This window comes from Galeopterus variegatus, unplaced genomic scaffold (assembly GCF_000696425.1).
Source record: "Galeopterus variegatus unplaced genomic scaffold, G_variegatus-3.0.2 Scaffold167, whole genome shotgun sequence".
Taxonomy (NCBI): domain Eukaryota; kingdom Metazoa; phylum Chordata; class Mammalia; order Dermoptera; family Cynocephalidae; genus Galeopterus; species Galeopterus variegatus.
Window position 1 is genome coordinate 237,042 of NW_007726278.1, and position 25,286 is coordinate 262,327.

Consider the following 25,286-nt stretch of genomic DNA (forward strand, 5'->3'; position numbering starts at 1 on the left):
GTGTCTTATGCATCTCCATATCCCGAGTCTTGATGCCACACCTGCGTTTAGGTGTTTACTAGCTGGGGTTTTCCCTGTTCTAGTGTCTGCTACATTCTTCTCCATACCAGTTGGTGCTGCTATTATTGATCACATTTGCTGTGTATGTGTTTTTGTTTTTGTTTTTTTTTGGTTTTTTTTTTCCTTTTTGTCTTTTTTACTGACCGGTAACAGGATCGCAACCCTCGGTGTCGCGCACCGGCAATGGGATCACAACCCTCGGTGTTGCGCCCACACCGCGCTCAGCCAGTGAGCGGGAACCGGTCTCCACATGGGATCCGAACCCTCGACGGGAGCGCCACTGCACTCCCAAGCAGCGCACGCTCCAGTGCGCCACCGGGCTGGCCCTGTTTTGTTTTTAATAGTAAATTGAGAGGACAGTGAATGATTTTCTATTACATGGTGTCTATCAAAGATGAGAAAATGCACAAGAGGCCAGGAGGTTCCTGTGTTTCCACAAAAATGGCAGCAAGGTCATTTCGTTGTAGAAGTGAAAAATAGTTCTTGCATTTTTCTTATGTTAATGAAGTAATTCTTTGTACTGATGCCATTTCCCCCAAAATGAAAAATAGACTGAGTAATTAAGCCAAGTGTTTAATGAAAAATGGGTGCAAATGTGTGCCCAAACCATTCTGCTCAGTCGTGTCACCTGCCTCGTACTTGCAGGAATATGAGTTTGCAATCCTGGGATGAGTTCCTTGGGGTTAGGGACTCCTTCTTACTCATAGCTGAGATGTAGCCCTCGTGCCTGACATCTGCTGTGACATGGTTAGTGCCCAGTTGGTTCACTGATTCACTGGAACAGTGAAACTGATGTAGCTTTGGGGGCAAAGAAGAGAGCTATTAACTGCCAGGAGGAGTCAGAGAAAACTTCTGTGAGGAGTTGAGCAGTGTCATACAACATGAGTTTCATAAGCAGGAAAGTGGGAAGGATATTTAGATCAAAAGAATAACCTGTGTTGGTGTATAGTCAAAGGAGCCTAATAAGACCAGGGAGCAGCATGCATGCGTGTATGTGCATGCATGAGAGAGAGCGGGGGAGAGCTTTGTGTGTGATAGGCTGGAAATGGCCAAGGGAGAGGAGGACAGTGGTAGGAAACTATAGTGATAAGACAGTTCCTTGTTATATCATGCTAATATTTAAATTTTATCTTTGGATACTGGGAGCCTGTCAGTGAAAGGGTTTAAAGCAGGGGAGTGACATGATCAGAGTTGTGTTTTGGGAAGAAAATACTGTTAAAAGTGTTAATGGATTAGAGAGAAGCAAGACTCTAGGTAGAAAGACACGCGACTTTTGAATAGATGGAAGTTGAAAGTATCAAACTGAGTTACAGAGCCAGGGTGAGGAATAGACAGGCAGTTTTAGGACTCACTTTATTTTCTTGTTTGAAGTCATAGAAGGGGTTGAGATTGTACAAGGAGAGACTAGAGCAAGAAGAAAAGACTACAGTGGAACCCTGGAGAGGGTAGGAGAGTGGTATGAGAAGTCACTGGGAAACCAGCAAGAAACAGGAGTTAACATGAAAGGAGGAGGGAATTTGAGGAAGGGAGGGCAGGAGTGGTAAGCAGTGTCAAGCGCTGTAGACTGTCTGAGATGAGGCTTCTGGATTTGACCATGAAGAATTCTAATGTTGCTTTTGGTTTGTCTAGTCTCTTTCATTAGATTTTAAGTTATTCATGGGAGGAAAATGTAGCATCCACTTTAAATTTTCTCACAGCGCCTCAATTAATTAATCACAAAAAAGATGCCGGATCACTTTTTGACAGTGATTTTGGGAGGGTCAACAAGGATAGGAGTTTTCATAAAGTATTATATATAAGTACAAATTATTTTAGACATGATGCATGTTTAGAAACTAACTTGTGTATCTGAAGCCATGCTTTCAGACTGGAATAAAATTATAAGCAGTGTTACTTCAAATATACATCTGCCATTGGTATTTTAAATTCAATATTATACTATAGTGATTTTTTTTTTTATTTGTTTGCATAGCCTGGCACCTGTGTTTGCTCTGTTTGTACCATTTTACTGCTCCATACCAAGAGTCCAAGTGGCACAAATTCTGGGCCCGTTATCCATCACAAACAAGACATTGATTTATATATTGGGACTACAGGTACAGTATACATTTTTATGTTCACGTTTTTTAACTAGATCTTTTTTTTTTCTTCTTCTTCTTTTTTTTTTTTTTTTGGTCTTTTTCTCATTTGATCTCCTTGAAAACAATGTTTTTTTTTTTCCCCCCATAAGTATGGCTTCATGATCTATATCAAATGTTCAAAGGAAGTGTTACAGAGGATGAACATCAAGGTATAGAGGTACTAGAATACTTTCATAGCCTTTAGAAATCTGATAAGAGCTTTCACTGTAATTCGTATCAGTGGAAAATATTTTCACTTCATTGTACAATTCCGTATAAGTACCTTTCTAAAATCATTGTATGAAGTGGAAACAAATGAGAATAGTCAAAAGGTGGGAAGTGGAAAATTGGCGTCAAAATTAATTTATTGAACCACAGTGTCACAAAAAGCTCTGAAGAAGAAATCCCATATGCTTTACCAACCTGAGCTTTGGGTTTTTTGAGAAGCATTATCAACTTTATTACTTCTGTATTTGTGTAGATATAATGGTAGTGTCACCATTTCCTAAATGGTTTGCTTTGAAGACCCCTAGGGCACTTACTGTTTGACCTAAATTTGAAAAGGTTATTTTCACCAATATTCAATGAGTGTTCATTGCTCTCTGCTGGGTCCCAGGCCCTGCGACAGAAGGCACATCTGATTTTCCGTTTTCTCTCTGTACTGCTTGTCACTCTTCTTTTACTCCCACAGCTTTTGATGTGCAGTTTTCTTCTATGGCTTCCTGTGGTGCCATGTGTAGCTTGGCCTTTTGATCCACTGGTAGATACTCATAACATTCCTTATCCCACGCATGTCAAACCGGATACTAGTGTCATGTTAGAAGGCCTTTCTCCCTCCCCTTTTAACCTTTATCATTTCCTCTTCTCTAGTCTGCCATCACGTGCTATCAGTGGCTCATCTGGGGCGGTTCCTTACCACTTTTACAACCGTTTCTCATGAAATATGTTTATTTTTCTCCTCTCAACCCCCACACCATTGCTCTCCCCCTCATCCTACCTAATATTCATATAACCAAATATCTCGCTTCTGCACTTGATTCTTATGGCCAGGATTTGCTTTAGCAAGTTTGGTTTTTCTAAAGCTGTTATGACAGAGGCAGTATGAACGATGAAGAGCACCATGGACCTGGCTTAGGAGACCCAAGTTCTAGTCCTAGCATGGCCGTCACTGGCCACGAGACTGGGTCAAGTTCCTGTTCTAGCGTGGCTTTCACTGGCCATGAGACTGGGTCACGGTCTAGTCCTGATGTGGCCCTCACTGGCTGTGGAGAATTGGGTCAAGTCACGGAACCCCTCTGAGCCCCATGTTGATTATATAGGTCCACCCAACTCTAAGGTTATGTGGAATCTTTGAGGATGAAGAGCACTGTTTTACTAATGATGGAGGAGGAATTCAGCATGACATTGTGAAAAGTTTTTGGAGTCAAGTAGACTTTGGTTTAATGACTTGGTCTGGTAATTATTTGCTTTGTCACTTACCTTTTCTGGACCACCATTTCCCCATCTGTAAAGTGGGGATAATAATATCTACCTTACAGGAGTATTTTAAGGATTAGTGATAATAGTCTTGGGTGTTTATTATAATCCAAACAGATAATAAGAGCTAAATCAATTTGTTCCTATTATTAATAATTTATGTCTCTATACCTACTACCGTAGGAGATTTTGAATGTAGTGTTTTGTGGTTTTTTTTGTGGGGTTTTTTTTGGCAAAAAGAAAAATGAGCAGTATACTTAATCTCTAGGAGAGAAGGGGTCCTAGTTGGATAATGAGGTACTGCATCACCTCTGTCACAAGAGCCATTGTATTTAGTGCTATTTCAGCAGTATGGTATGGTCACAGTGAAAGTATCTTCTTAGCACTGCCACAAGGCAAATATGTAGATGCAGATACCACAGATTTTTTTTTCAAAATAATATAAATTTCTAATATTTTTATAATAGTTCCAGTAACTTTGCAAGGTAGAATTTGATATGAGAAAGTAGAGGTGGAGATGCCCATTGGTTTCTTGATGAAATCCAGTTTTTAGCATGAATGGCATCTGAGGTTCTTCTTGCCTATGCAGTGTCACCTCCCATCCTCCCCACCTTGGAGTGATAAGCTTGGCTAAACTCCTTATTCCTAGCATTTCCATCCTCTCCCTGCCTCCTCCCCACTGGGCCTTCGCACATGTTTCCGTGCCTCACTCTCTTCCCACCACCACTACTTGAAGCCAGGGAGGTTTGCTGAATGAATGAATGACTTTAATCATTATCAGAAGAGCCAATGTGCTTGTTAAGGGTCATTTAAGTATCACATGGCTTAAGAGCCAGTCGTGTAACCCTGTGCCAGGGGCCATTTAGGATGAAGTGAGGTGTGAGACATGGCATCTGTCCTCAAGGAACCCAGTGGTGAGAAAACACACAGACTGTCAAAACATAAGCAGACACAATTGGGACCAAATGCGCAAAAAGATGAGGGGCTTAAGGGTCCAAAGGGAATCGCTTTTTTACTGACAAATGATAGGCTCTTTCTTCTTGTGTGTGAGGTGCAGGACAGTGGAGAGCTCAGGGCGGTGGAGCCACACTCCCAGCCCCACTGCCTAGGGCTGTTTGACCTTGGGCACATTACTTAACCACTTGGTTTTCTCACTGGTAAAATCAAATTAATAATAGAACTTCCCTCATCAGGTGATGAGGATTCAGTGAGTTCAATATACAAAAAGCCTTGAGAGCTGTGCCTGGCACAGGAGAGTATTAGCTAGTTTATTATTCTTTCTCTTTTTAGAAGGAAACTAGAGCAAAGTAATTGTCTGCATAGTTCTCATCCTTGTTATTGTCAGCATCATTCACACTGAACAAGCATCCATAGTAAACCAAAGGGTTAGATTTAAAGTTGCAGCTGGTGCTCACTTCTAGGTGAGCCAGCATCCGCGCAAAACCTGCCAGCCTCCTTTTTACCTGTACATTGTCATCTCTTATCCTTTGTGTCTGTGTCTGTCCTTTTTCTGGGTGTCCTGGATAAGTGTGCAGAATTTCATCTGGCACGGTGTCAGCAGCGAACCTGGGCTATCCTGCTGAACTGTCCTGTTTCCTCCTCTGCAATCAGAAGGACTTAAATTCCCATTCTCAAGTTCTAAAAATAAACACCAGGCCACAAATAATTTCTGTTGCAGGAATGCTTTGAGACACCTTATGATTTTTTTTTTTAACCCCGAGCATAACTCTCTGATACAAATGATTTGGAAAACAAAGGAGAGATTTTATGAAATCTCATTCTAATTACTTTTGCCATTAATTAACTATGTTTTTGTTAAATTAGTTTGCTCTTCCTTGAGTGAACCAGAATGAGAATATCAACACTTGAGAAGGGTACCATCGGACATGGACCTATATGCTGCCAGAATTTTTCCCATCTAGAGTAACAGTGATAAATTAAAACAAGAAAATTATGTAAACATATATTATGTCATTACCTAACACCAAGCATGGGATGGTGACTACCTATTTTATATGTTGTTAATTCTAATAATTTCTTTGCGTGTAGTACTTTACTTTGTCAATTAATGCCCATTTGTAAATAAGAATATGCTTGAATTTTACTAATTTTTTTAATGCATATCTTTTTTATTGGTTATGAATATTCATGAGATATAAAGCTGATTGTCACCACTCGTGCCCAAGATGTGATGGCTAGATCCATGCTGGCAGTATTCCCATTACCACAAATTGCGATTATACCCCGTGTCCCCTACCCAATTATCCCCGACTTATTTTTCTTTACATGGGAGTAGACCAGCTTTAGTCAATCTGCTTTTGGCTATAGAAAACCTGAGGTCTTGGTTAGAAAAAAATTAATATAATGTTATTTTTAATAATAGAATTGATATTTATTAATTTTTTATTTGCTTATCTATATTATGACATTACAAGTGGTCATGACTATAGTTATGTAAAAATAAATATGCTATGACTAGCAGCTGAATTTCATTTTTAGTTGCCTTTTTTTTCTTTTGTAGCTTTTCACCTCTGGTTCCTACATCTGGATTGTAGCCATAAGTGGACTTGTAAGTGTGATTTCCCTCATACCACCAATTCCCTCTCTCTTCTGGGAAAAAAAAATTAAGAAAAATGTCATATTTACCTTGTGGGTCATTGGCTGTCTGGTTAGCCTCAGCTGGTTAGAGCATGTTGCTGATAACACCAAAGTCCAGGGTTTAATCTCTGCACTGGCCAGCCCCCAAAAATAAATAAATAAAGAGGAAATTGTAAACTGGATTGTGGGTCATATTCAACCATCTCCAACGCTCTTTTAACCATGTCAGGTCTGGCTCAGTGCTACTTCCTTAATGATTAAAAAGGTCCAGTCACATGGAAGGTCAAAGCAAAGGAAGTCAGTACCATTTTCAAGGTAATTTTGATGAAGATTTTAGTTGAGTTTGTTGTCTGTGGTGGTGTTTTAGAATTACATTAGTAGTCTAATTCATAGTAGAAAAAAGAAAGAAAATGAAGAAGTTGGATTTACTAAAAATAATGAGATGTTCTGCTTGTTTTGTAAGGTGACATTGTCACGCAAGGGAAAAAAATACGGCTGACTGGAAAGTCAGGTGGGTTGGGAGTGACAGAAGACTCATCAGAGTCTGTGGCTAGAGAAGCAAGAAAGGAATGGACCAAAGGATTCAGGCGTGTCTGCATTCCATGTGCTGTAGAACTTCATCTCATCCAACCCCATGCTATTTTATTTTATATTGATAATAAGCATGTGTCCTGAACTCTCTATAGGCATTTAAAAAGAAACTTGGAGCATGGAGTTTTATTCTTCATCCATGACTTAAATTTTAACCCTCACACTTATAAAGATAAATTTATAATTAGTTTGTATGGGGTATAGTTTTAATTTCTTTCTTGGAAAGACTAAGAAAACTACAGAATGGATTCATAATAATATGTATAACATCAAAGGGAAAGGATTTAGAAACAACTATGCATTCCATTGCAAACATTATCAGTAAGTTGCCACTATTTATCCTTGTTTCCTAGGTAAATGGCTGATATCTTGGGCCAACATGTCATTCTTTAAGCCTGCTCACCTCTCTTCTTCTTTGAAGCTGTCTGTATTATTCCTTTTCTGTGGTCATTCTTCTTATATAAAACTTGATCCTTCATTCCTTACAGCTGATATGCTTCCAACCAAAATTCTGGGGATCAAAATCAATTTGTTGTCCCCTCCCTAAATATTTTCTTATCTACCCAGATACCTGATGTGGTTCAGCACCATGGAGCTGAACCTCATTGCAAGACCTTCAAAGCACCTGAGCCATCTGGTATTCTTAAGACTTGTGGTGGCTTAGGGACATCCTGGGGTCAGACTGATTCCATGAGGCACAGTTGCCAGGTTCTCCATAGTCTAAGCCCATCCCCGCTTGAACTGCCAGCTTGATTGACAGTGACTTTACCAGCCTGAGGATGACAAATAGCTCATTGTTTTGATAATGAGAACTGCATGAATATTTACTGTTTCTTCCATGGTATATTTTACTTCTCTTAACAGTGATTGTCTTGAGTCCAAAAAAATATTTTGGACAATTTCCTAAAGTAATGAAAAAAACTGAAGTACTTTACTGTATGCTATTTCATCGTGTTAGTTTACTATAGATTTATTTACTGTCGATATCCATACCCTTCTTTAGTAATGCATTATGTGACTCATTTGTTTTAAAACATCCCATTTTCTTTCCTTTTTCTGTTTTTATCAGCACCGCACTCTCCCGAGTGAGCCACTGGGCCGGCCCTCCTTTTTCTGTTTTTAGACCTCTGGTTTTAAATTAAGTACTTACTGTCACCTCAGAAAGTTTCATTTTGTGACATTCAGTGTTCTAGAATTGGAGGTTGCATTTTTCATCTCTGTAGTCTTTTCTTTTCCAGTACTATGTTTAACAAGTAGTAAGGTGTCTGTTTTAACTTTTCTAAAGGAATTGGAAGTATAACAAAGATTTTTTTTAACATAAAAATGTTATGTTACCCTTCTTGTTTCAGAAGTGTGAACATAATTGCACTGTTTGGAATGTAATTCAACAATAATTTAGCATTTGAAAGAATCCCACTAGTGATAAACACTTCTGAGCCAATTTTGCAATTTTACTTTTGTAGTCATTGATTTAGTCGAAGTAATTGACCTCCTACTATGATCAAACATCTGATAAACCTTCTTTATTAACCTTGTTCTTTATTATTATTTATTTAAAATGATTGAGGGCTGGCCAGTTAGCTCACTTGGTTAGAGCATGGTGTTGATAACACCAAGGACAAGGGTTCAGATCCCTGTACAGGCCAGTCCCCAAATAATAAAAATAAAATAATAAAATGATTGATATCAATGGTAATCTTCCTCCATGCTATACCATAAATGTTGGTGCTTATTTTGAATGTCATGAATATTTTATGACTAGAAAATCCACAATTTTATTATGAAATACTTAATGTAATATGGTATATTTTAGATAAGGATGATTATAAAGGAGGATATTAAAATTATTTGTGAATGTTTGGTTAACACACCACTGACTATGGGATTCAAGTCTGAGATTCACAAAGCCACGGTTTGCTTATTCCAGATGTCTCTTGCTCAACATGACTTCTCTTCCCATGTAGATGAAATGACTTCCCCTTTTTTTGGATTTTGTACTAAATAAAATATTAAACAAGTAGAATTCTTTGTTACCAAAAACAAATGCACAGATGGTATTCAGTGTTTGGAGGGAATATTATAAAACCTGTTGATGAAATTTCACCTTTTAGCTTTGAAACCAGCAGTTCATCTAACATACTGTGTGTGTTCAGGAAGTAATTATATTTCAATAATTGGCAGCTAATGTGTTTTTTAAAAGAAAGAGCTTTTTAAAAAAAATATATTTGTGTAAAACATAAGTGATTTGTTATCTGCTATCATAGAAACCAAAAACTTAACTCATGCTTTTCTGGAAAGCTGCCAGCTTTAGATCGAGTTTATTTAATTTAGTTAGCTATTGGTTGATTTATTTTGGCTAAGCTAGTTTTTATCTCTCCTTGTGTCACTCATTCTTGCATGATTATAGATGTCTCTCAATATATAACTTTAAAATATCCCACTGATTAAAAGCAGAGGTTGATAAATTACATCTGTACTTTACTAGGTAAGAGCCTACTTTCTGTCTTCAGTGATGTCACATGTAAGGATGACAACTAAATTATTTTCCTGGGTTGAGGGAAAACAGTTTTTAGCATACCAGGAGCAATAATAAGTTAGTTTGCCTAGGACAGTTATCACTCTTAAATGCTGTTTTATGATCCATCAGAGATTCCAGTTGCAGCCCAGAAAGGGTGAAGGGCATTCAGTTGTGCTTAAAGATTACTTTGAGATCATTCACATGTATCATTGATAAATGTTTTTGTGTTGCCTTGTTTCTCCTTTGATAGTTCTGATTTTTAGTACAAACACTTAATATTTAAAATATGACTTTTCATGAAAGGTTGCAAAATTGTAATTGGAAAGCTTGGCTATAGAAGCCAAGCAGTATATTTCAGTTTAAGCAAATATTTCAATTTTTTTTGTAGATACCTGCTTCTGTCATTTTAGCACCAGTCATTTTCATTTGTTCTTCTTGATGTCTTTGGTGAGAGACCTTCAAAAATTGAGGCCACTCTTTATACGAGGGTACTTCAAAAAGTTCGTGGAAAGATGCGTATTATCTTTTAATTCTATTTTCCTATGAACTTTTTAAGGAACCCTCGTATAGTCACAATTCCACTAGTCTTCTTATTAATACATTCTTTTCCTTAAAGAAAGCATTGCTTACTTGTTGAACTTTATTATAATTCTTTTTGTGGTTCTGCAGAAAGCCTTTGAGCCATCTCTATCCCAGCACTTCTTCATTTTCTACACTTTTATTAGTCATAGAAATGAATCATTACCACTGGTGTGTACTCTAATTTTCAAAAGCTGAGGTCTCGGGCCTGATCTGATTCTGGCATGATTAAAATAGAAAGTTCCTGTTTTTGCCAATTTTCTCTTTTTACAATTCACATATTTATCATTATTTGGTTCTCTTTCAATCTATTTGAGAGTGAATTAACAAACAGGCATATGTTTTCAACATGTCCCTATACTGTACACATTTCCTGCATTTACTTGTTCTTTATGATATGTCAGACTTTATCTTATGATCAAACAACCTTAGTGTGGAAAAAAAGTCTGTTCTACCCAATAATAAAATTAGAAATGTAGATTGAAAGCAGATTATTGAGGACTTTGAATGTGGTGTGAGTTTGATTGTTTTCTGCAGACAGTGGGATCTTTAAAGCTTTCTGAACAAAAACACTTCACGATGGTGCAAGATTATAGACCTCTTACTGGGGTTTGTTAGTCATAGAAAGGAGGAAGGGAAAATGAGCCATGTGGAAGGAGTCTGGATGGCTTATTTGTGGGCTGTGATTTGCCTTTCTCCCCTCCACAGTAGTTTTAAAGACAGAAACAAAAAACAATGTCTTATAGTAACTGTGAAAAAATTGGAAATAATATACTGTGGAAATGTAAACTGCCTTTGGAGTAAGTTTTGAGGCACTGACCTGTTTCCTGGGTTATGGTTTGAATGTGTCTCCCAAAAGTTCATGTGTTGGAAATTTAATGCCCAGTGCAGCAATGTCAGGAGGTGAGGTCTTAATAAGAGGTGATAGAGTCTTGAGGGCTCAGGTGTCACGGGAGCCAGTTAGTTGTCATGAGAGTAGGTTGTTATAAAGTGAGTCCAGCCCCTGGTGCCTCTCTCTGTCTAGTGCATTCACTTCTGCCATTCTGCTGTGGGATGATGTGCACCAGATGCTAGCGGCATGCTCTTGGACTTCCCAACCTCCGGAACCATGAGCTAAATAAATTTCTGTTCATTATAAATTACCCAGTCTCAAGTATTCTGTTACAGCAACACAAAATGGACTAAGGCACTGGGTAAATGATAATGGTGTACTGGGTCCTCTGTGCTTTTTTCTCCTGCTTGTGCATGTCTTTCTCTTCTCTTCATGCTTCCTTTTTTTTCTGTTTATCCTTTCTTCCCCTAGATTTCTTCTCCAGATTGGCCAAGGAGGGATACAGGATAGCAGCAGGTCAAATAACTCATCCGATGCCTCAAGGCTTCCAGTTAAACTTTAGGGATTTTGATTATTGTCTGGCAGTTCATTGAAAATGAGGACAAAAGCTGCAAAGAGATATCAAGACTGATTAAAGCTGTTAAGGGTGATTGGGTTTGTGAAAGGAAGTAGAAGTAAAAGTACATGTAGAAGTAGAAGACAACAGGTAGCTCCTTGGGAAGCTTCCACATTTGAAGGATGCTTTCACCCTTTTGTAATTCAAATAGCAATTATGATGCCAGCACTGAATTGAGTGCTTGTTGGCCCACTGTACATGACACACATACGGTCACACTCACATTCATATTAATTCACTCATACCATCTCTCCTCCCTTCTTCCCTCCCTCCCTCTCTGTGCCCCCTTCCCCTATCCTGACCTCAGGTAACCTGGACCGTCTAGAAGAAACCTTCTGTACTCTGCCTTGCTGTGGCAGTTACAGCCCAGTCCAGGGGTAACAGGTGATATCTTAGGAGACAGGTATTACACAGGGAGGTAGTAAGTAGCAGACATGTGAAGTTTTAAATACTCAGTGCAGAATAAATGAAATTATGCCAGTGTCATGATGAAGCAGGCAGACAGAAGTGCCTTATAAAATTAGCTATGAAAGTTTTATTATTACAACTTATCTTTTAGCTGTAGGCAAAAATCTAGCCTTCTTTCAAAGCCTTTCATAATTTAGCCTCCTTGCATACCACTCTCACCCCTGTGTACTACATACTTCAGCAACACTAAACACTTTACTGTTCCCAAGCATCTCATCTGTTCCCAGGATTCAGTGCTACGTGCAATCACCTATTTCTCTTCAGCAGTCACACAGCACTTGCTATATACCAAGCATTTGTGCTAGATTATATTATTCAAATATTTTTGTTTGTTCAAACATACTAGGTCAAAATATTTTCCAGCCCTCCTATAGGGCTTCTGTTGCCCTGTTGACATCAGGCTTTGTTCTGTGATTAACATTAGCCACTAAAATATGAGCAGAAGAGAGGAATGCTTCATGCAAGCAGAAACTTTAAGAGCCATTGCATGGTTCCACCATTGCTCTGGAGGAGGCCCCTCCTTCAGACCCCAGAATGAAGACAACATATGGAGCAGGGCAGTGGCCAACATGTAACATGAGCAAGAAATAAATCTTCATAACAAGTTACTGAAATTTGGGCGGGCCGGCCCGGTGGCGCACTGCTACAGTGCGCCGCTTGGGAGCGCAGTGGCGCTCCTGCCGAGGGTTCGGATCCCACATACAGACCGGCCGCTCACTGGCTGAGCGAGGTGCGGGCGCAACACCGAGGGTTGCGATCCCGTTGCCAGTCCTGGTCTGGCACGGGCGCGACACTGAGGGTTGTGATCGTTGCCGGTCACGAAAAAAGACGAAAAGGAAAAAAAAAAGTTACTGAAATTTGGGCGGGCCGGCCCGGTGGCGCACTGCTACAGTGCGCCGCTTGGGAGCGCAGTGGCGCTCCTGCCGAGGGTTCGGATCCCACATACAGACCGGCCGCTCACTGGCTGAGCGAGGTGCGGGCGCAACACCGAGGGTTGCGATCCCGTTGCCAGTCCTGGTCTGGCACGGGCGCGACACTGAGGGTTGTGATCGTTGCCGGTCACGAAAAAAGACGAAAAGGAAAAAAAAAAGTTACTGAAATTTGGGATAATTTGTTAATATGGTATAAGGTAGAGAAAACTGAATAATATAGCTCTGAGGTAAAAATGGCTTAGAGAAACTTAAAGGATAATTCAAAATATATTAGGCTGTTTTAGTAGTACCACTGGTTAAAGGAGAAAGAAATGGAGATAAGGAAGAGATTACCAAGAAACACATGTACTTTTATATTGTAGAGATTACTGGTAGATTATCATGTCAGTCGCAGCACGGAGCATTTTCCCATGTGGTCTTCGCATTGTCTTCCTATCAAGAGATTGAAAGTCTTGAATCAGTTTTGATTATCTCTCTTAACTGATGTGTGTTTGTTTTAATAGAAGTGTTGAATATTCCTTCCTCTTTGGGGATGATTGTATTGATTTTTTTCTTCCATCTTGATAATCTCTGAGAAAGGATCGTGGTAAAGTCAATACAAGTTATTTTTAATTCATTCATTACTTATAAACAACAGCATAGCTTATTCTCAAAAGTCTTTATTTTGTTAACTGAGAACATCTTCAAGGTATCATAAGTTTTTTGTGGTTAAAAGGTTGGTTTTTTTCCTGCTAAATTCTCACCTTTTAAAATAAAATTTAAAAGATGATTTACATATCTACAAATGTCTAGATCTTCACATTCACATTTTTATGAAAAATTCTATGTCTTTCTTTTTTTGCTTCTTGAGATGTTGTTTCCATGCAGTGGGATTCACCAGTTTAAGTGTGCAGTTTGTGGAATTGTGGTTGTGTATGGCCATGTACCTACCACCACACTCAAGACAGAAAACCAGTACCCTCACCCGGAAACATTTCTTTATGTCTCTTTGCTCCCTGTCCTCATACCCAAATGCCATGCCAGCCCCAGGTAACCATTGAGCTTCATGTCATTATGGTTTTGTCTTTTCTAGTTTCTAGTATTTCTCATCCTTGGAATCATATAGTATGAAGTCTTTGTGCTTTACCTCTTTTACTTAACATAATATTTTTGAGATTTGTTTGTATCATTAATATTTCATTTCTTGTTATCGTAAGTATTAATCTATGGTATGGATGTGTTACAGTTTGTTTATTCATTCACCAATTGATAAGACATTTAGGTTGCTTCCAGGTTTGGGTTATTATGAATAATGCTGCTTGTAACATCTGTGTACACATTTGTGTGTGGATGTATGTTTTCACTTCTCTAGGAGTGGAATTGCTGGATTGTATAAGTGTGTATTTAACATTAAGAAATACTACCGTATTATTTTTACAAAGTGGCCATACCATTTGCTTTTCCACCATCAGTGCTTGAGAGTTCCATTTGTTCCTAATCCCTGCCAACACTTTTCTGTTAGTTGTTTTTTGTTTTGGCAGCTGGCCAGCAAGGGGATCTGAACCATGAGCTTGCTGTTTTAAGGCTGTGCTCTAACCAACTGAGCTAAGGAATCAGCCTCCTGTCAACACTTTGTATTGTCAGTTGTTTTTGCTTTTGCCATTCTGTTGTATGTGCAGTGGTATCTTGTGGTTTTAATTTGCATTTCTGTAATGAATATTGATATTGAGCATCTTTTCATGTGCTTAGTGACCATTTGCATATCTTCTTTTGCGAGGTATCTGCTCAAATCTTTTACCCATTTTTTTCTTTGGGTTATTTGTCTTCTAATTAAGTTAAAATAATTCTTTGTGTGTTCTGGATATAAGCCCTTTGTGGTACATGTTCTGTAAAAATTTTATCCCAGTCCATGGCTTGTCTGTAAGTTTCCTCAACTATGTCTTTCAGAGAGCAAAATTTTAAAATCTTGATTAATTTATTGTTGCCAATTTTTAAGATAGTTTGTGCTTTTGGTGCACCCTCTGTTAAGAAATATTTCTAATCCAGGGTCACAAAGATTTTCTTCTATATTTATTCCCTAGAATTTAATAGTTTTTGCTATTACATTTAGTTCTGTGATCTAGTTTGAGTGTAATTCCTGTGAGGTAAGGGAAGAGATTTTTTTTCCCCATACAAATATCCCAATTTTTTCGCCCCAGTTGTTGAAAAGACTCTTTTCCCCATTGCATTACCTTGGCATCTTTGTCAAAAATTCGTTGACCAGTGCTGGTTTATTACTTGACTTTCTTTTCTATCCCATTGATTTATATGTGTGTCCTTATGCCGATACCATACTGTCATGATTACTATAGCTTTATGGTAAGTCTTGGAATTAGGCAACATAAGTCCTCCAACTTTGTTCTTTTTCAAAACTGGTTTAATGTTGACTTTTCTTACACAGTTTAAAATCAGCTTGTAATTTCTTCAAAAAAAGGGGGAAAACAGTTAAGGTTTTGGGGTTGCTTTGAAACTGTAGATCAACTTGGAAAGGATTGCCATTGTGATGGTTTTAAAATATGTGCACAAATTCTTTTACACTTCAAGAAGTAGAGCTTATTTCTCCTCCCCAAGAGTGTGGGATGTACTTAGTGACTCACTTGTAATGACTAAAATATGGTAAAAATGACAGAGCATGACTCCCAAGGGCAGGTCATGAAAGACACAGCTGCTTCATCTTGCTCCCTCTTGGATTATTTTTCCTTGGGGAAGCCAGCTGCCATGTCATGAGGACTCTGAAGCAGCCCTTTGGAGAGGTCCATGTGTCAAGGAACCTCCTGCCAACGATCAGCACTAATTTACCAGATGTGTTTTTGAGCCACCTTGGGAGCTGATGCTCCAGCCCCTGTCAAGTCTTCAGATGAATGCAAGTAGTCTGACATATTGACTGTAGCTATATAAGAGGCATTGAGCCATAACCACCCAATTAAGCTGTTCTTAGATCCCTGATCTGTAGAAACCACGTGGATGTTAAATGCTTATCGTTAAGTCACTGAGTTTTGGGCAATTTGTTGCTCAGTAATAGATAGTTAAGGCAACCATTTTAACAATATTGAGTCTTCCAATCCATGGACATGGTATGTCTCTATATTTATTTAGCTCTTTTATAATTCCCCTTTGCAGTTTTTAAATTTTCAATGTCTAGGCCTTGCACATTTTCCATTAAATGTATTCCTAAGTAATTCTGGTTTTTTGATGCTGTTATAAATGAAGTTTTTATAATTTTTTTCCTGTTGTTTGTTGCTAGTGTATAGAAATATAGTTGATTTCTGTATATTGTTCTTGTATCCTGCAACTTTGCTCAATTTGTTTATTATTTCTGGTAGTTTTTCTGTGGATTCCTTAGGGTTTTCTACATACATGATCATGTCATGAAGAAATAAGTTTTATTCATTTTTTTGCTCCTTCCTTTCTAATCTGTGCCTTTTATTTTTCTTGCCTTACTACACTAGCTAAGATCTCTAGTATAATGTTAAATATAAGTGGTGAGTGGACATCCTTGCCTTGTTCCTGGTTTTAGATTGAAAGCATTGAATTTTTCACCATTGAGTTTATATCTGTACATCCACAAATCTTTCTAGATCTTGACATTCACTTTTATTTATTTATTTATTTTTGTCTTTTTCGTGACCGGTAAGGGAATCGCAACCCTTGGCTTGGTGTTGCCTGCACCATGCTCAGCCAGTGAGCGCACCGGCCATTCCTATATAGGATCCGAACCCGCGGCGGGAGCATCGCTGCGCTCCCAGTGCCGCACTCTCCCAAGTGCGCCACGGGGCCGGCCCAAACATTCACTTTTAGTTTATTATTTTTGTCCAATGTAGGAAACAAGTTTCAACATAATCCCATTTTTTTCTTAATCTTTAGTTTGTTGAGTCAGTTTATAAAAGTAGGTATAATTTTAAAGGGGAATGGTCTCTTTGTTAGAAGTGATAATAGAAGGTGTTTGTTTACATTTAAGCATCTGATTAGGGCTTTCTCCATGTGCTAGAGACTTCAGTTGCCTCCCAGTGTATTGTTTCCTTGGTAACAGAAGCTTCATTTTATTTGGGACAGCAGTGTCTCCAACTACAAGATCACATTTCCCAGTCTCTTTTGCATTTAAGTATGGCCATTGGACCAAGTCCTGGTGTCCTGGCCAGTAAGCTGTAAACATACATATTGGTGGAACTTTTGCCCATTTTGTCCCTCTTTATTTTCTTCTTCCTGCTGCCTGGAATGCAGTTAAGATGGTTGGGGCTTTTTGAACATGAGGGAGAAATGAACTTCGGTTGTATTGAAGCCACTGTTGTTTGAGGTTTTCTACTTTGTGTAGTTGACCTAATCCTCTTGGTACGTGATTTTCCAGAAGGAAAAGTTTAGAGCAGCTTTCTAAGATAATTTGTTAGAAACAAATAATCCGTGATCAGACTAATTAATTTTTTCCCTATTCCCATTAAGTTTCCCAAGATCAGAAGGATATCCAGCATTTTAATTGGATGCCTCTAAATCTTTTGGTTAATATCATTTCTCTTCTCATATGAAAGAGGTAGGAGAGCCATAGAGAGTTCAACCTGAATCATTTCTGCACTTAAAGAACAAGACAGTAAGTCTCTTGCAGTAACTGCCAAAGAAGCAGGCGCCGCCATGCCCCTGCCATCCCGCCGAGCCCTCCCACCCCCACAGCTGCAGTGCGTCGGCTCTGTGTGGTCTCTCTTTTCATGATAGATATGGTTTTGTCTATCATGAAAAGAACAATTTTTTCAACATTAATCACAAATGGGAAATAACTTGGAGCGTCCCTAATTGGCTTGCATATTCTCTATGTGATACATGAAGGAATTTCCAAAGTTCATTCATTCTTTAGCATTTTCAGTGCAGAAAAAGGAATAGGAAAATGAAGATCCATTAAGGCAGGGATTTTCTGGTTTTCTTCTACTGTGTTCCAGTGTTTAGAACACAGCCCAGCACAGAATAGTGTTCAGTAAATATTTGTTGAGTGAGTAAATTAGGCCTCAGTGGGTCTGATTTCCTTGAGCCTTGAGTGCACATGAAGTCTGTGTGCTGGGGGCCCCAGTGCAAGGGGGCATTCGTTCCCTTGGCTCATCCCTGTCAAGCAAAGGCAGTGTTATTCTTCTGGAAAAACAGCCCCTTGTATCTGTCCTGTTGTCCCATTAGATGGTAGGTTTCTTGAATGTTGGGACCTTTGGGACCATGGTCCACAGGGACCCTTGCAGTGCAGACTGCGTTCGGTTTTTTGTTTGGCCACAGTTGGCTAGAGAAAGAGATCAATACCCAGGAGTTATTGCCAGGTCATGGTTTTTCACCTTTGCCTGCTGTGGTTTCAGACTAATACTAAACAAGACCAGAGGATAGTTGAGACTTACTCTGTATAATCAAGAGTGTTTTGCATGTTTTCCACCCAGCAAATTAAATTCTTTGTTTGCCTAATGAACATTATCTCGTGACTCCCTTTTCTAAAATGACTCCTCCCTTTCTAAAATGACTAATAATCTGAAAAATCTGAATAAGTGTGTAATTGATGTCTGTGTTTATTAGTGGCCTAAGAGGAAATGATTTCCTGTTGTCTTATGTTTTTGGTTGGATTTATGAGGTAATCACTTCCACTGTTTAGGCATATGGGGAGCTCCTGCCTCTAACCCAGAGCCATGGCCTGGGTCTTTGGCCTAGACTTTCAACTGGATGTGGGCAAGACCATTCTCTGGTTGCTTGATCTCTGTGTCCCTTTTCCTAGCCAGGGTTCTTGATTCCTGCTGCCCTAGTGCTCTAATTTCAGCTCTAGCTTGCCTTCCTAGACATATGCCATTTGCTCCTTTTTGCTTTATCTGGTTATCCTGGACTGACCCCTTGCCTGCCTGAGACCATTGCTCCTGCTTCCTTCCTTATCAGTGGCTCTCAGTTTGATATTTGGCTTCCCCAGCTCTGAGAACCACCTGGCCTTTCAACATGCAAATCAGAGCATATGATCTATTTTTATGCCTGTTTTTCACAAGGTTTGTGGATTTCAAGAAAACTCCCTCATTCAGGGAGTTACATCAAATATCAAATATTTATAGGAAACTAAACCTTTAAGCTCTTTCTATTTTAATCTTTTGTGATATCTAAAACATTTTACAGCAGCACATTAATTATTTGATAACTTGAGTCCATACTGGTGTGCCAGAGGCATGGATAAGTGAACTCTTTACCTTTTTATCATGTGGGAGAGTATAAACTTAGGACCCAAAAGAGTGTGTTTACTGGCAACTTTCCAGTTTCCTCTAAAAGGATCTAAGACAATATATTTATTTTTGTGGAGTATTAATTCATTTACCATTCACCCAGCAAATACTTAAAGAGTGCTTACTATGTGTCAGACACTGTTCCAGGCCCATATGCCAAGTAGTGATCAAAAGCAACCAAAACTCTCCCCTTCTTAGAGCTTGCATTCAAATAGATAGGATAGAAATTTAAGCAAATGAACACAAAAGTCCTATTTTATCTCTGCCAGAATTTGCAGTGATGTATTTATTATTGGGTTGGATGGAATGGTCCTGCTAAAATTGAATACAAAATTTTGTGAGTATATACATGATGGTGGAGGTGGGGAGAGGCATTGGCAGGAGAGTAAAGATCTTTAACTTTCATCAGTTCCTTAAAGGAATCTAAGACTTATTCCCCTCAAAAAATGAAGAACCCGTACTAAATTGCGAATTCCTTAAGTACAGACAACTATGTATTTTTTTTTTCTTAATTTCTTTAAAAACATATGATTGTTTAAAGCAGAAGTGAATCGTAATGTATGCAATCTTTTGTGTCTGGCTTCTTTCTGTCAACATGTTTTTAAAATTTAAGCCTTAAATATTCCATATGAATTTGAGTATTGATACTTACATTACAACAGAACACCCTGTTAAGATTTTTTTTTTAATATTTAAGATGTGTTTATTTCAATATCTTCATTCCCCACTGTAATATATTTGAGTCTCCATTCAATATTTGAGTTTTGTAGATGGATACTCTTAATTTAGGTAACTATATAACTACCCTTAAGACTTGTAGACCTCAGTGGAACCTTAAAAACTCTGTAAACAGATAAATTTTACCTCTAAACTGCAAGTATTCGAAGGTTAAATGAAACAAGTGAGAGACCACCATTTTTTATTTACATCAGTTCGATTTATATATATTTGAGTCTTGTTCTAATGACTGACTATTTTTCAGTATGAAAACCAAATTTAAAATAACTTGATCACCTTGCTTTAAAATTTTCATCAACCTTGTTAAGATTGTATTTTGAATTATATTAAATTTATATATCAATGTGAAAATTGGTATCTTAACAATTTTGCATCTTCTTATTTATAGATATATCTTTATTTCTAAGGTTGGCTTTTTTTAAAATATCCCTTTTTATACTTTTTAAGTTTTTTATATCAAGACCCTTCATATTTTTAATTGGACTTATTCCAAAGGTCTTATAGTTTTTGTTGCTGTTATCTGCTGACAGTTAATTGTTTTTCCTTCCTAGGTAGTTTGTATTTTATCTTTGGTTGCTTTTAAGGATTTCTTTCTTTTGTTTCGCTACAGGAGATCTAGATGTAAATCTCATTTAATTATTTTTCTTGGGACTCTAACATTGTCAGTCTGAGGATTTATATTCTTTTTTAATTCTAGAAAACTCTCAGCCATTATCTCTTTAAATATATTCCTCCACTTCCCCATATTTCCTCTAAGAAAGTCTTCTGGTACCCCGGTGAGATATTTGTTGAGGGCCTCACTGATCTGTATGAATCCACCTGTGTAGAGCCCCCACCACCCCTTTGTGCCCGCTCTACACACTCAGACCCTCTTTGGTTCCTGCCCAGCAGAGCTTCTACCTTGTTGCTGTGAAAGAGAGAGAGAGTAGACACGTGGCTGGGCGTGGGGAGGAATTGGGGTGCTTCTTACACAGACTGAAGCAATCTTCTCTTTCACTCCTACCTTCCACAGTACCTGGTGCCTCTAGTCCTGAGCCTGTCTGGATTCCACTGGATCCTCTGCAGGCATTGGGATTTACCCTTCTCATATGCTAAGTGATTTATAATTACTCAATTTGCTTTCCATTTTGTTCGTGTGGTTCAGGTACAGATGCTTTCTGGTTTCACTGAACATGGAGCTTGTTTCTGTTACCATTTTCTTGGTTGTTCTGTACTATTTTTGAGAGAAGGGGTACAGAAATTATTTGAAACCAGAAGCCCACCATTTATTCTTCAGCCTGCTGCAGTCTGTCTTGCTCCTGCCACTGCACCAAAACTGTTCTTATGAGGGCATCGGTGGCCTCCATGTGCCACATCCAGTGGTCATTTCTATCTCCCTTACTTAACTGTCAGCTGCATTAGACATAGCTGACCGTTTCCATCTCAAAACACTCTTTTCTTAGCTTCAGTGATACTAAACTCTCCTAGTTTCCCTTCTGTTCACTGGCAGCCCCTCCTCAGATTTCTTTCCTGGTATCTTCTACCCTGTCCATCCCCAAAGTATCAGTGTACTCCTGGCTTCAATCCTTAGTCCCTTCTGTTATATACCTCCCAACCCCATAGTATCTCATCTAGTCCCATTGCTTTAAATGCCATATACTCTCCACCGGCTCCCAAATCCTTGTCTCTGCCTAACTTTTCCCTTGAGTTTCAGGTTTGTATATCCAACTGCCCACTTGATAGCTCTACTGAGATGTCTAACAGATACTCCTGAGCTTATTTGCTGTTTTCTGTGCCTGGAATGTTCTTCTCCCACTTCTTCAAGTCACTGGCAGCCGTCATCCTTAAGATCTTTCCTCAACTGTCACTTCCTCCAAGGGCTTCCCTGACCACCTAACCTAAAGTATGTTCCTGCTCCAAGCCACTTTATTTCCATCATAGGAGTCATCTGAAATGTTTTATGTGTTCACTTGTATACTATCTGTTTTCCATATTAGCCACTATTACTCCTATAAAAGTGGGACAATTCTAACTTGTCCTCTGCTGTATTCTGAGCACCCGGAACAGTGCCTGGTATATAGCAGATGCTCAATAAATCCTTGCCTAATTAACTAATTTAAATTTTATTAATAAAACATTAGACAGAAAATTGTCATATGCTATAATTTGGTATGAATAACCTCTTATCCTAAGAGTCAAATTCACAAAATTAAAGATTTTTTTACAAAGGAATAGCCGTAGTCATTTTTACCTAGGAAACCTTAGGTAGTCTTGAGACTTCTTTTATCACATAGATGATCTTAAAGATGTAAAATAGATTTGTTTGCAAAGAGAACTGTTAATTGCCAACTAATATCAATGAGGAATTAAAAATCTAGAAAAATCAATACTTGAAAAATTGATTAAAGCACTATGTAAATAAAAGTTGAGATTTTAGATTGTCTTTATTTTCTGATAAATTTATTAAGTGCCTGGGTCAGATGATTGAACATCAAAGTTGTCTTCTGCTAGTATCTCTGTGATGGCCATCTGCCAATAAGAGTAACCACAGAGTTAGTACAGTGGGAAAGTGTTTTGTGTGTGTGTTTTTGTTAATTGAGTGGTTTTGATAATCAGATCTTTTATGGCTTTTTTTTAAAAATGAAGACATTGTGTTTTAAATATTTTACCACTACTTTGAGTGTTAAATGGCTAGGATTTTGCTGTCTTCTAATTTAATAAAAACAGTTTTTGCTGATTTGTTCTTCTTAGTATTCTCCAACTTGGTAGGAGTTTTTGCTTATCACCTAACACTGCTGAAACTAAGAAAAATACCATCTCAAATGTTTTATGGTGATTGATTTCTGTGTTAAATATGTTCTTTAAAATTTTATTACACTTAAACAATCTAGTTGGACTTTTTCTTTTAGATTTCTGGCATGTGCTATGACAGCAAAATGTTCGAAGTTCATCAGGTGCTCTGCATCCCCAGCTGTGTGGCAAAGTTTTTTTCTTGGACACTTGAGCCCATCTTCTCATCTTCAGAACCTACCAGCGAGGTCAGAATTGGCATGGGAGCCACAGTGGACATCCAGAGACAGCAGAGAATGGAGCTGTTAGATCGGCAGCTGATGCTCTCTCAGTTTGCTCAAGGGAGGAGACAGCGACAGCAGCAGGTAAAAAATAATAACCAAAAATTTAGGAATACTCTGTGGCCTAAGTAAACTTTTTCCTCTGTGATTGTGTATATGGTAGAGACCACATTTTACTTCTGTGCATTAAGGATTTTGATGTGTTTCCAAATAGAATGTAGGTCTCAGTTAGTGGCTATTCTTAGTTTTTTAAAAAGTAAAAAAATAGTCTGCAGTTGGAAGATTGGTCAAACTGGTCATTCTTGTTCCATTTATATTAAATAAGCACTATTTCTTAGAGAAACACCAACCTAGTTAACAAGATGTGTTGTTTATCTGTTTCTATAATCTTGTAAAAGCCACAGTGTCTTCCTGTGAAAAATGCTAATCATGTGCTGTGGAATGAAGAACAAATGTAAAACCTCTTGATTTTCTTTGGTTGAAATGAAAAGAATATGAAGGTAAGAAAATTTCCAAGGGAACAACCAATGAATGAATCAAAGAAATGCTGTTTTCTTAACCTCGTCATCAATAATCAGGAACGATTGTGCATTTATCTGCAAATACTGCTGCATCCAAACAATGTGACACACTTGTCTTTCAGGGAAGGCAGGGGAAGGAGGGTTGCTATATACCAGGCTAAAACCTCCAGCCTGATCGTCCTCGGACACTTCCATGGTCCAGCACACTAGACTCTTCATTTCTTGTCTCTATCGTCTTTACCCTCTGGGATAGTGAGAGATAGTTGTGTCCTGTCTTCTGTCTCTCTGTCTCCTGCCAACACTGGGTGTGAGAGGTAGGTCTGTAGGTTTCACTGTGGTCTGGAGAGGTGATGTCCTTTGAGTCCCATTGGAGATGCAGGTCTTAGTATTTATGTCTGGGGTGGATGGAAGGGGTCCCCTTTTAAGGGACCAAGTCTACAGGAGAAAGAGAGAAGCAAAAGTTGCTTCCTGCAGATGTATTTTAATTTGAGGTGACTCTGGAACATATCATAAAGATGCTCATGATGTGTACATAAAGATGGAAGACAGATGTCTCTCTTTTGGATAAGTCAAGCTGGAGGTGTAGATGATGAAGTCAGTTTTGTAGGGATGAGAGCTGAAAGCAGGAAACTAGATGAGTTCTGCAAGAGAAGAACTACATCCAGGATGAACAGAGGCTATAGACAAAGCCTTGTATTTAGCAGGAGAAGGAGGTAGGTCCTGCAAGTGAGGGAAGAATGAACAGTAGCATTCAGAATGATCAGTGTTGAAAAACCTGAGTAGTGGTGAGTATAAATATTTTCCAGAAGAGCAGATTTGGGGGAAATATGTTGTCTGAGGTACCTTTGGGATCCTTGGGAGGAGATTCACCATTAGATGGCTATGGATCTTGTGCTCATGAGCAAATCAGAGAAGTTGTATTTCTCAGGTTGGATTCCTCAGGAAGATGTTTGTGTGTGAAGTTTATTGGAAGACACCGTCAGCATCAGCATCTTTGGGAGACGTCTGGCGGAGGAAGCAAGGTTGGACAGGGGAGAAGTTGAACTGCAGTTACAACGAAAGCCTCAACTAACGTGTGGAGAGCTGTGGAACTGGGAGAGCCCTTCTGAGGTGGAGGCCTCCCCACCCAGTCATAGAATGCAGAGTGCAGGGCTTGGGTAGGTGGGCTCTCCTCGATGCACGCCATCCACGGAGAGAGTCTCAGCCGAAGACTCTCAGATGCCAACAAGCACAGCGACTGGAAGACTGGGCTCTTCAGTCCCGAGGAGGTAGGGGGATCTGGGCAGCCTTACAGCATCCACTATGGTATGTCCCCTGTGCTGCTTGGATCTTTTTGTTAAGTTCTTAGAGCAACTCCTCGAGGATTCCAGTGGGAATCTTTTCCTGCAGAAATGTGCAAGAGAAAGGTGAGCAGGATAAACTGCATCCCCTTCTGCTGAAGCTGGTCTCAGGACCACACTGATAATCATCTTCTCCCCCTCTACTGTTCGTTCTAGAGTCCCCTCGCCCTTGGCTGGAAGGCTCACTTGGTAAAGTGACACAGATCATCCTGGCTGTGTGGTCTCAGTCCTTGCTCTCCATGCCCTTCTCAGGCTTGTCTGCTGCATTTGTCCATTTACTGTAAAAACTGGGCAAGGGAGCACCAAGAGATGCCCTAGTGGATCTCCTGGGTGCCATACATATTCTTTCCTGCCTCTTTTATGTGCCAGTATCTGTATCTTTTTCTGATGACCAGGGTTAGTTACTCCTGCCAGATCATGACTCCTTTCCTTCCCTGCTTGTCTTCTGGCACAAAAATCCCTCAGTGACCAGGACACAGCTGTAACCTGAAATGTATTGGGATTCTTGCTATGTCCCCTGGTGGAAATATTCCCCTCCTGTGACCTGCACTGTCTAAACCCATGGAACCTAGAGTTGCAGGGACAGGAATCCCAGATTCTCCAGGTAGATC

The 25,286-nt window shown here is 39.0% G+C and overlaps 1 protein-coding gene across 2 annotated transcripts in view; it reads left to right on the forward strand.

Annotated features, from left to right (window-relative positions):
* UBAC2 (UBA domain containing 2) overlaps positions 1 to 25,286 on the forward strand; it is a 174,165-nt gene that overhangs the window by 106,870 nt on the left and 42,009 nt on the right. Inside the window, exons 5-7 of one of the 2 annotated variants that reach the window (XM_008594759.1) lie at positions 2,033 to 2,156; positions 6,178 to 6,225; positions 22,653 to 22,898. In XM_008594759.1, coding sequence (XP_008592981.1) covers positions 2,033 to 2,156; positions 6,178 to 6,225; positions 22,653 to 22,898 — 418 coding nt within the window. The remainder of the gene's footprint in view (positions 1 to 2,032; positions 2,157 to 6,177; positions 6,226 to 22,652; positions 22,899 to 25,286) is intronic. The other variant, XM_008594764.1, reaches the window with a different exon arrangement.